The sequence below is a fragment of the Apostichopus japonicus genome, chromosome 3 (assembly GCF_037975245.1).
Source record: "Apostichopus japonicus isolate 1M-3 chromosome 3, ASM3797524v1, whole genome shotgun sequence".
Classification (NCBI taxonomy): Eukaryota; Metazoa; Echinodermata; class Holothuroidea; order Aspidochirotida; family Stichopodidae; genus Apostichopus; species Apostichopus japonicus.
The window spans coordinates 23754147-23766768 of record NC_092563.1 but is presented as its reverse complement, the minus strand read 5'-3'; the positions used below and the strand labels follow the sequence as shown (position 1 = coordinate 23766768).

Here is a 12622-nt window from a genome sequence, read left to right as displayed (position 1 = left end):
TAGTGCTGAGTTGACAACTGTGCGGTTGATAAATGCAGGCAAGTGCAAAATCTAGTGTTACCTGGGATGCAGAATTGCGAAATTCTTTAATGCTTCCACTTTTAGTAGCCCGAGAACGATAGAAGCGGTAAAATAGCGTCATTTAGTAAATGTTTGATTTAATTGATGATTAGAAACTCAATATCGATATTCTTAAAGATTTAATTTGACTAATAAATTACTTTTGTGCAATGATTTGGCACCAGAGGGACTTAATTATGCATTCCATTTCTAAAAGCAACGTATTTACCACAGATAGAAGTCAAAATAGAATTTCTCAATCACACTGTGGCAGACGACTTGGTCAAGCATGCTTCATAATTTCAAAACACATTCCATTCCACATTTTGTACATTGCTGATCCTATTTATTTTTATCGACGCTTACCAACAAGTATAGGGTCGGGACATACGAAGTAGTGAACCGTAGAGACAAAATATTCGAGCTTGCAAATAAATATCCGGTTGCCTAGAAGACCTCATTCAAGTTATCAAGTATAACAATTTTAAAGTTGATTCATGTTCAACTTATGGAGACTAAAAGCACAGTCTAGGCTGGGATACAAAATACAAACTCAGGCCTACAAGTTAGTACAACTGCAAACTTTGGCAAAGTTAGGCCTAGGCTTACTTACAAAGTTACAGAACCGTACTATAACTAGGGCCTGGTACTACAATCACCAACTTAAAATTAGACTAGGCATAGCCACAGATGTATCCACAAGACAGCCCACAGGGCTTCAATTCCTACCTTTATTTGTATCTTTAATGTAATTATTGCATATTGCTCTTTGACATTGAAAATGCTTAGTTTCAAATGTCTCAATATCCTGAGACTTTCCAGTTCCACACCTTAGTTATATTTCAGGAAATGGCAAGTTTAAGGTTCTTATTTACACTGTTAGACCCATTCCACCAACGGGTCAGGGGCACCGAAGGCATTGCCAGGTTAATGTGCCAAAAGGGCAGGTTCCACTTGGTCATGAAAGGGGCTAATTTTTATTTGAGATACCAAATGCTGAGCTTGTTTCAAGACCCAAGCACCATTAAATGAATAACTGATCCAGTAGTAATTTATGTACCAGTCTGCCAGTGTGAGTGTGATCACACAGATCCTGCATAATTCAAATAGCTTTTTCCTATCTGGGTTAAGATGAGTTTAAGGGCTAGGTAGTCAGATATGTGAGTTTCTTCATATTTCTTGGTAAGAGTGAGTCCATTTCATATTTCAAAACTGTAGGTTTGCAGCTTTAGTGCTACAGTTCATCATGCCGCAAAAGTGTCCATTAGCTATAGGTTTCATCCAAAAACCCGCCGTTTGCACTGAACGGCAGGTTTTTTTCCAGTTGGTTAGCTGAGTGATCAGTCCCATCTTTTCGCACCTTAGTTGAGCTGCCTATCTATTATGCAACTCTTCACACAGCTAGTAGCCAAATCACTATCAGATCAAGGCAGACATGGCAAGGTGTGAACAAATCAACTCTTCCAAACTCACCAGTCTGTTTGCAGGAGAGATAAAGTTTCTGAAAGTTGAGGTCAAGAGAGCTGAAAAATGCAACCTATGGTTAATGGACTAATTCTTGTGGTGTTATGCTTCTCATTCATATTTCAGGTCTTAGATACCAGCTGGAAAGTTTGACACCTGAAGAAGCATTTAGATAAATATTGAGACTTCCATTATGCAGAGAGGAGCAGATATTAGGGCGAGGTAATATTCGGACAATAAATACTTATTGTTTTGTTTTGCTCATTTAGTTATCATACTTATTAGTGAAGACAAAGACAAGAGAAAAGAACAAAGAGTCAACTTCCATTACAGTATTTAATGCATGAAAATGCAATAATCCTATTTTTAAGTTACTTAAGAATGAGCCATGCTCTTCCTCAGTAAATGCTGTGGTTGAGTAAAGGTGGGTTTTATTCCAAAAGAGTGCTCCATGCAGTTCCTATCTGGAATGGCATTCCAATTGGGAAACAAAGTTTAAAAGGAGATAAAACCTGTTTTCTGGAATGCCACTAAGGATAAAGTGTAAGCTACAAGACATTTGCATAATATTGTAAAATGATTGCATATAATGCTGGTTATTTGTAATTTACTGTAAGAGGTATAGAGCAACATGTTTGATCAAACAGCTCTTAAATTAAATGGTATGTTATTTAATATAACTATTCAATTATAAGACACTAGGAGGTGATTGAGAAGTTCAAAGGAAAAAGTTGTGATTGGAAAATTATTTTTAAGGTACTGTCTTGACAGTGAAGCCAACAAAGCATTATGTGAGGATAACATAATTCAGTGAAGATTATCTCTCTCATGTGGTATTCTGTGCAATAGTAACAGTCAACATGACAAGTTACAGAATTTAATAATTTTGTTGGAAAATATATATACAAATAAGCTATGCTTTACTTTTCAAAATGTGTTAAATACTTGGCTAAAAATGATATTGATTGCAAATGAATTGCATTTACTGAATAGCAAAACTACTGTGACATGTGTGTATAAATTGGCAATGTTTCCTAAGTGTGATGGAAGCAATCATCACTATCAATGAGAGAAAGGGGAGGAACACTGTAGCAGATTTTATCAAATTCTGCTTTTGAAAGGTGAAAGCTGTTACTAAAGCATCACTCAAGTGAGACAAAAAATATGATAACTTTAAATATCAACTTTCTTTATTTGTTTTTCTAGAGAAAACCAATCTCGGTTTGTACAGCAGAGAATATCAGACATTGAGAAACACTTTGCGACCATTTGTCAGGATGTTGCTGCATACGCTCGTAAAAGTGCCCGTTTGAGGGACAAGGGAGATGATCTAGCCAAAGATTTGCTGGCGTATGCCGATAGCGAGGCTCAATCTACCAAGTCAGGCTTGACTGCATTTGCAGAACGGATCTCATCAATGCAGGATTATCGACAGGCTGAGGTAAGGAGCATTTGAATGAGGAGAGCACATGATAATGGACTTCCGTAGTCCCTCCACTCCTAACATAAGTTGATTTGTAAGATTATGGTTCAATTCCCAGAGTACTATAATAAGCTACTGGTTTCATAAACATTTACACTACCACCCCCCCCCCCCACCCCATACTTTCAACATAACACACTCTAGGACAAAATGGTCATGCACCCACCCTAATGTGAACAAGAACTTTTTCTTTCTGTCAAAATTAGGGGATCAGCCTTAGGATAAATTTTCAGTTCAAAGTTTTTGAGTTGATATGAATATGCTCCATGGTTCTGAAGACAGCTATATCTCCACGTTTTCTTCTATTTATTTGTTTATTTTATTTGTTTATTTGTTGATATGAATATGTTCCATGTTCTGAAGGAAACTGTATCTCCATGTTTTTGTTTATTTATATATTTTATTTGTTATCCTTTTAAGCATTTTGCCAACATAATTGCAAGGGGTGTCAGTGCTCTTTATATTCTTCTCTTATATAATAATATGCAATGGTTTCTATATGGTTTTTATTTGTTATACTTTCAGGTAGAAAGGCTTGAGAATAAAGTTGTACAGCCGTTGACTCTCTATGGAACCCAATGTAAACATACAAGAGTGAGTTGTGCCCTCAAACTATACACAGTATCTTATCTATTACAAAAATTGCACTAGAAATGATTATATTAAGCATTAAAGGTCAAAGGTTGCAAATCAAACAATAAATGCATTGCATTAAATATGTAGGACACAAAATTGAATGTAGGTATTGGAACAACCCTTTAAGTGATATTCTGGTGGCAAACAAAGTCAAACTTGTATTACAGAATTTCATCAAAATGCATTTTTTTTTATGGCAGAAATTAATCTTTTCTTCTGTGGATAAAAAATTGAAATATAATCAAGAATAAACTATGACATATTAATCTGAACTGCCTTGATGACATTTTCATTCTGCTGTTGACCAATGCATTTACAAAATAACACAAGATCTGGAAATTGAAAATGTGCTGATGTGGTTTTTGCCTAAAGATGCACAAAATTTGCAGCAATTTTGCTAAGCAATCACCTTCAGCCATGAGAAAATCCTTTTAATAATTCACAAACTTAGGAGCATCTGAATGCTTTAAAACCCAATATTTCTAAGTTGAAAATTAAGGTATATATCCATTGATATGAACTTTTTTACATAGCTTGGTCAGAATCATACAAAGGTACAGCCCAACACCAAATACAACTGAAAAGATTTAAACAGGATGGTTGCATCTGTATTGCTATGTGTCAGACCAGTCAAATCTTCCTTGAAAATATTTGTTGAATTAATATTACAGTAGATTTTTGAAAGGCATGCAAAATTAACTGTAAGTTGACCTATACAAGATATCTTTACATGACTTCTATGTCAGATCCAGCCTTATATTCATGTAAACATCAGTGCATGAAATTGCTAGAGTATCTCCTGATTTGTGCCTTGGGTTAGCTTTATTTTTTAAATTTTTTTTGGTTTATCAGGAGGATCTGAAAAACTCATTTGCTGCTCGAGACAGAGAAATTAATCAGCAGAAAAAATTGGAAAGAGTCCGCCAAAAGAAGCCTGGAGACAGACACCAGATTGTATCCTTTTGTAGCTCGTCATCTTCAAATTGCTTTTGTTTTTGAGATAGCAAAGTTTGAAGCTGACACGTTTCGTACCAAAACCAAACCAACCGACGTGATATCATAGATGCTCACTGAACAAATTTGCGTTACGTTGTATTTAATTTTGGGGTTTTTGTTTTGTTTCGTTTATTTCCGCCATTAAATCACAATGATGTACATTTGTGAATACATAGTTACAGCAATCAGGCCGCTGGACCAGAAGTAAGATAACTTTTCGAGTCTGGTCCCTTACAAAGTAAAACGAGAAAAATTTTATATAGAGAAAAGAAAACATCAAGAAAACACATAGAAAAGCAAACACATAGGGGTTTAACAGAACTGGGAAAGGAAACATTAATACACTGCTCATAATAAAGCATAATTATACGAAAATTATTCGTTGGGTAGATAATGTTTAAGATGTCTTTTATATAAGATGAAATTGATTTGCTATTCCTAATGTTTTCACTTAAAGAATTCCAGAGGGTGACAACAGAACATCTAACCTTTCAATGAAATTTCATATCTAATCCTTCGTCTTCAAAAAGTTGGGCTGCATCTCTATTGTCTGCAGTCTATTGTTAACTTCACATAACCCCTCAACTTGGAACACAATCCAATCCAAGGTCGAAACAATTGAGTGAAAAATAAAGCAAATCGAAACAATTTGCTGTCATTGTGCAACTATGACATCACACCTGTTTGCTTTAAGTTTATTATTATTATTATGGTACAAATGGACAATTTGAACTATAAATATCTGGAAAAACACAATGAAAGGGTGCTCATAATGTGTTCCTCTTTCATCTGTCAAAAGTGTATTTTCACCTCGACTGAACTTTAAACTTTTAACGTTCCATACATTTGTGTCCATTTTGTTTCACTGTGAAAGTCCTTGACAATTGTAACAGTCCCAAGCAGAGTCCAAACTACAAAGAGCAACCGTAGATGCCACAAGAACCAACAAAGCTCTGGAAGATCAGATGGATACCTTTGAAAGGAAAAGACTGCAAGATATCAAGGTGAGATTCATTTAGCTGGAAACAAGAAATATTTAGTAAAAAAAAGGAATATCATTAATTGAACAAAAGAAAAAACCAGAATGAACAAACATGATCTCGACAACACAATTGAAAAAAAACATATATAATCTAGAAAAACAAAAGAGAGTATCATCAATAAAATAGGATGAAATAATATTACTAATAAATTGCAATTTGGAGATGATTAATGAGATGTGAAATAGTGAATAAACATCAAATTATGAACATAATAAATAAACATTCCAAACATAACGAATAAACATTAAATGAATAAACAACATATTCAAGAAAACAGGGATCAAATACAAAAGTTGAGTAATCATTAATGAAAAAAAAGGATAAGAAAATGAGTATCATCACTAATACAGAATGAACAGAAATTAGTATCATTAATAAAGTACAGTTCTTAGATGAGCAATAATCATTGAAACAATAAATAAACTTTCTTATCAAGAAAATGTATCAAATACAGAAGAAGAGTTTTCATTAATGAAACATAACCATAAAATGAGTATCATTACTAAAACAGAATGAACAGAAATTGTTATCATTAATAAAGTACAGTTCTTAGATGATCAATGATCATTGAAACAATAAATAACCATTCTTATCAAGAAAATGGATCAAATACAGTACATGAATAATCATTAATGAAACAAAAACCATAACAAAAAATGAGTGTCATCACTAAAGCTGAGTGTACAGAAATAAATGTCAGTAATATAATTCAATGGATATCTTTAATAAGGATCAGTGAAACAATGAAAAAAGAACTCATCAAGAAAGCAACGAACAAATAGAAGGATAATATAAATCGAAACAAACTAAAAGCAAACATAAGTATCATCAACGAAATGATGAACAAAGTCAACAATTAATAGAGACAAACATAATAATAAATTTCACTGAAAGAGAGAAGTAGACTTTCATTTCCTGGAAGATGTAAAAGAGGTAAAATTGTAAAAATTATTTTTACAGTTGTTGTCAATCTCAGGTAGTGTTCAGTAAGAAAACCCCAATGTATGCATAATGCTTGGTCAGATTAGTCTTAATAGCAACTTCTAAAACATTCACTGAATATTCATCAAATATGCATAGCAGTAATGGAGAGGACCATCATGTCACATTTTTTGTATTTTCTATGCCTGATCTACACAGACCTATTCTTTCCTTCTGCGAGTTCATGCATTTCCTTGATTTTATATTGCAGAAAATTTTGTCTGAGTTTGTGAAGATTGAGATGCTATTTCATGCCAAATGCTTGGAGACTTTAACCGATTCCTTCCAGTGTCTGCAAACAATCAACGATGAAGATGATTTGGAGGTACGATTATAATGTCAAAGGTCATTCGCTGATGTCAAACTTTCGGTTGCATGCCCTGGAATCATTGTATGCCTGTACAGTCTCCTTGATTGCAAGAATTGTCTTACCTCTTCCTCCCCCTCCCCTCTCCCCGCCATCCCCATTTCCTCACTCCCAATATGTTATGCTGACATAACAGTATATCATGTGAAGCTAATATTGATTACAGTCAGCCCTATATAATATTACATGGCTTAACCATGTTCAAAGTTACAAAGGATGTTGACTTATTCAACTCCATTGAACTCTTAAAACTTCAAAGGTTCAATAGTGTATTGCGAAGCCCCCTCTACATTGTATAAATTTGGAATCATCACTTACATTTGACCAAATTCACCTGTTTTACAATAACAGCGTGAGTTTAATGTTCTATGTAAATTTGTAAATAGTGCATTTAACTATAGTTGCTTGTGGCTCTTGTCCACAAGAGGTGTAATTAGCAGCTTAAAACCAGTCTGAACAACAGTTTTATGCAAATTAGGTACATCCGTAGGGAAAGTGTTCAAATCTGTTTGATCAAATACAGACAAAATGTAAATTGAGATTCTGAATTCTTGTGATATGAAACCCTATTTGATGAAAAGTAATTCATGCAGGGAGATTTAAACTTAAAGCCTCATATCACTTGCAACTGAATAATATATTGTCGGGTTTCAACAGCCACCACCATCACTTTTATATAATTGTTCATGCCCAGGCAGTGAACAAGATAAAGGCACTAATGGATGCTAATGTCCTCCAGTGTTAATTATACCAGGGTAACCTTCTAGATGAAGTAATGCAATAACAATTGGCCCAGGCACCTAATATGTCCAATTAAAAGCCATGAAAGTGGGTGTGAATTTCAATAGATCTTTGTTAAAAGGTATAAATGCATTGTATATATCGGAAGGAGTTTTCTTTGATTCTACAAAACATGGTTAATGTCCTAAATGATAAAGTTAAATGGCAAATATGTGGGCGGAATATTTTACACCCTTTTTGGAAAGTGAATGTAGTTTACGGGGGCGGATTGATCATTGTTTCTATAGAAACCAGATTTATCCCTGAATAATTCAAGGTGGAAAGACAAATATGTGTGTGGGAGTCATATCTTTGTTCAAAGTAAATGTAACATGTTGGAAGCATAGCTCATTGCTTCTACCTGTCAGTATATGAAAAGATAACTGGGTGAGTAGCAATTTATTTTACTGGTGAAACTCAAACCACAGGGCTGTGGGCTTTATTGTCTAGAGGCTGTCTGTATTGTCTTGTTACACATTGAAATTGAGTCACCATTCTGTATGGCTGGTGCACCTGTTACTATAACTCCTTGAAAATGTGTGCATTTTGAGCTCTTCGAGGTGTGCCCATGTGCAGCTTGGACCATAAATCTCATGGGCCAGGTGTCTGGAAAGCCAAAACTTGACCAAGATTTGATCTCAGCACAATGCATAGAAATTGTTGTTGACTTTAGTACAATTGTGTTAACTTGATGAACTGGCTTCTTGTCACCAGTTTTGGTCTATTCAGCAGACAGTACTTAATTATTGCAACATTTTTCTCTCCATCCCTTGTCTACTTATAATCTTTCATCTATCTCATTGTGTTCACCGTGCTCATTAACCTGTCTGTATTCTGTGCGTGTTTTTGTCCCTTCTGTTACTGTTACTTGTCATTTAGCCTCCGAAGAAGATCCTGCTAGGATCAAAACGTCAGGCCAATTTACTTTTACACAACATTTTTTAGTTCAGATCAGTTTTCTGCAGGATACATGAAAGGAAAATTTCCATTCCATAATCTCAGTTTTTTTGCTTACTTGTGTTCATTTTTTCTCTTGTGTTCCTTTTGATATAAATGAAAGGGGGAGGGGTGTATGTGTGTTGGATTTGGGCTGTGAGATGTAGTATGTAGTCATTCAATGTATTTCTCTGAATTTAACACTTTCCAGAGCCTTAATTTATCTGGCTTAACACAGCAAGCCGCTGTGCTATAAGTACGAAACTTGCCACTCGAAACATAAAGATTAATATTGCTGTTGTTGCACAAAGAAACATCGTATTTTAAGCAACTTTTTGAGAAATTAAATTCATTACAACGTCAGAGCTGGCACACGAAATCTCATAACATGAAAATGATTCTCTGCTTCTTCCTCCTTCAAGGAATTCCGAAGTTCCCTCCGTCCACTGAATCAGACCGACAGCAACTCGAGATTGGACATACAGCGTTACGATTCTAAGACTTCCCTGAACTCTACCGGAGCCAGCACCAATTACTCGACTGCCTCCAAACAGAAGAAGACAAAACTGAAACGTCAAGAGGCAGATCACGAAGAGGACGAAGTGAGAGAGTTTGACGATGACGAAGAAAGTGACGAAGACGAGGAGGACGAGGACGATGATGAGGAGGATGAGGATGATGAAGATGATGATGACTATCGCTATGGAAACTACAAGAGATGAAAGCCCAGGATAAGATTGATGAGAGAAGTGGTATCAAATATGTTTCACTGGTTGATGAAGGTGGCTCTGTAATTTAATAAGAGAATCTTTCCGACATAGCAGAGTTTTAACATGTCACTGTTAATTGAGGGTGGAGTTGATTCCAGTGGAGCCAGTGACTCCACTCGTTGTGCTTTCGTGGTGGAAAACTTTCACAAATTTGTAGTTGTGTTATTCTTTGGGCAATCATTAGGTGACTAGTTACAGCAGCACTGTGATATGGTATGTGTGGAGATGACAATGACTTCACATTTGGAACCACAAATCCCTTTTGTTGCTTGCAGTGCATTGGTCATTTGAAGAGAGGGCTCATGGTTGTATGAAGGATAACCAGAGGCTCAAAATGGAAACTCTAAATAAGATGAATGTTTACAAGGTAAATTGTCACCTACTCAGTGAAAATTATGCTAAGTCTGTATCTTTGTTATCAGGAGGGCCCAGATAAACAATAAAACTTTCCAAAAGGGATGACCTTTGCCCTTTAATTTGTAACAGCCAGGTCAAGGACTGACACAATGTTTGGCCTGTGGTTGTTCCATTTTATGGTTTTGCTATTTTGATCTCTTTATCATTTGATCTTTATATGAAAGTCTTTGTCTATGAGTGATGTTTAAATCTAATGTTTATGTACCAAAACTTTATCATATTTATTCTCTGCCAAGTCTAGAAGTAGGTTGTAATTTTGAGAATTTTATCTGTGATTTCTTATGTGCTTTCTGTCATCAGAATGATTTTATGTGAAAATCAAATTATTTAGTGTATGAACGTTATTAACTGTAACAGCATTTATCAAAGCAACTAAACCCCATTGTTTAGTTTGGGGAGGGGGAAGTGAGGGGGGGGTGAGGAATGGGTTGATTCTGTTTGGAGGGAGAGATGATATTGAATATCTAATATCCATTCTCCAATCTTCCTAGTTCCCCCGGCCTGACACAGATTTATTCCCAGGCACCCTTGCATTCTAATCCATCTACCTCCCCAGGCATCGTGCTCAATTACCCCCCCCCCCCATTGTTTAATCTTGATACCTCCCCACTATTCACTTTTAGCTTACCCCTCTGCTCCAATCTTTCTACCTAATCAGGCATCACACTGAACTATGTATGCCCAGGAAACCCTGTACTCCAATCTTGTACTTCCCCAGGTCTCACAGTAAGCTGCATTAGCACACTCCTGGATAATTCTGATGTCATCATTTAAGAGATTTTCTAGAGCAGCTTACTACTCAATCTCCTCCCTCCCCCTAGTACTTTTCAGCCCTTTTGTATTCTTAACATAAGAAGTGCAGTGTACTTTTATTTGTGATAATTGCCTTGAACCATTAGTTATTCATAAAGCCATTACACACATATATTATCTGCCAATTGTGTGGTTGGCTTGATTTATATCCCCATGAATATTTGATGTTGAATTCGTGTCTAAACAGAGAAAGTTAGGTCTACGTAATTTATCTTAGATGCTGCGGATCAGTAGCCTGCATTTGTTTTTTATATCATATATGCATATGTGTGTGCTTGGGTTAGCATGAAACTATCTTTGGACTACTCTGTCTCAGGGAAAGTCAGTCAGGAGAATATGAGGCAGTAGCTAGAGTTTAAATATTAGATCATGTTTATACAAGAGGATATGGTGGGGGGTGGGGTGGGGGAATATGAAATGTCAGCTAGAATTTGAATAGGAGATCTTGTTTGGACAAGAGGAGTTGGGATGTGGGTGGGTGGGTGGGGGGGGGGTAGAATTTGAGATGTCAGCTAGAGTTGAAAAAGTATTAGATATTGTTTCAACAAAATGAGTTGGTGGAGGGGTCTGGGTGTGAAGGGATGGAGGGGAAATATATGAGATATCAGCTAGAGTTTAAATATTAGATGTTGTTTGGACAAGGAGAGTTATTGCAGGGGTTGGAGGATTGAGCCATTGGGGCTTCAGTATCAGCTAAATTTGTATAAGACATGTTAGGAGAAGGTAGTATACTATAGCACTGGGTATTAATAAATGTTTCTTATGAATGGCAATTGGCCATAACTTGTTTTGAACTTCCTTGGAAATGACGATTTTCAATTTTCAAATCATTCATCTAGTAACCTTCCTCCACCCCCTTCATCCTTCCACCCTTCCACCCATCCCCAACTTCCTGTTTTGGCATTTTACTCTTTTTATGTAAAAGACAAATGGATATATTAAGGCAGGTTATTTGGAGCTCAGCACAAACCATTGATATTTTATGTGTTTTTACTTCTTTCAAACTAATGCACAGCCATTCAGAGTTAACAATAGTAGATGAATTTATATGCTTTGCAATTTTCTGTTCAAATTATTCATTACCAAACATTTTTTCTTGTTTTCTGTTATGCAAGTATAGTATAGAGGGTTTACAGTATTTATAAAATTTTATTTCATATTTATTTTTATTTCAATCTATTCAATTTGGACATGTTTCTTTGTAACCTTGAAAAGGATATTGACCATATTGTTATTAACCTTGATTCATTAACTCACCTTGACTATTATAAAATGTGCTTGCTGAATGTTTTATACTTGCTTGTAACATTCATAGACACTTGCACGCACGCATCTATGGTATTCATTCATCCGTCCCATCAGGCTCTTTAGGACATGCCAATCCAACAAACTCGGTAGATATGCGCCTCATTTTTACCATTCGTCTGGTATTTCTTGCCTCGGAGTATAATGAAACATGCTGTTATTCAACTAGCGCTGACTTTTACCCAAGAAGGTGATTTTGATTGCACAAAAGTTTGTATTTTGCTAAAGATCATAATAATTCACCAGTTTTTGTATCATTAAGTAAGTTTACAACCCTTCAGATTATTTCTAGCCACTGAAAAGAGGTATTATTACAGTGTATACCTTGATTGTAGTTGACCATTTTTCTAGCCTGATTTGTAGCTATAACTAGAGCACTTAATGTCCAAGGTGCTATTGAACTTTTAGAGAACAAAGCCAATACCATGTGACTGAATAAACATATCAGTTGACTCTTATTTGTTGTTTCTGTACTTTGTTAAATATTCTCGTTGTTATTCCAGGCATATTTTTTATGCTATGTTGATGGTAATTTCGGTATGTACCAATGCTTGTCTCACGGGTTCCTTCT

General features: G+C 35.6%; 1 protein-coding gene across 2 annotated transcripts; it reads left to right on the top strand.

Annotated features, from left to right (window-relative positions):
* Window positions 1-370: 370 nt before the first annotated feature.
* LOC139965552 (CBY1-interacting BAR domain-containing protein 1-like) lies at window positions 371-11077 on the top strand. Of its 2 annotated transcripts, none has more exons than XM_071968039.1 (8): window positions 371-525; window positions 1651-1746; window positions 2731-2965; window positions 3533-3601; window positions 4496-4597; window positions 5533-5643; window positions 6875-6988; window positions 9169-11077. In XM_071968039.1, exons 2-8 carry the CDS (start codon window positions 1718-1720, stop codon window positions 9466-9468), a joined length of 960 nt encoding a protein of 319 aa, XP_071824140.1. In that variant the 5' UTR covers window positions 371-525; window positions 1651-1717; the 3' UTR covers window positions 9469-11077. The 2 variants fall into 2 exon arrangements, with proteins under 2 accessions (XP_071824140.1, XP_071824141.1); XM_071968040.1 differs by having other exon boundaries at window positions 372-625.
* Window positions 11078-12622: the final 1545 nt, after the last annotated feature.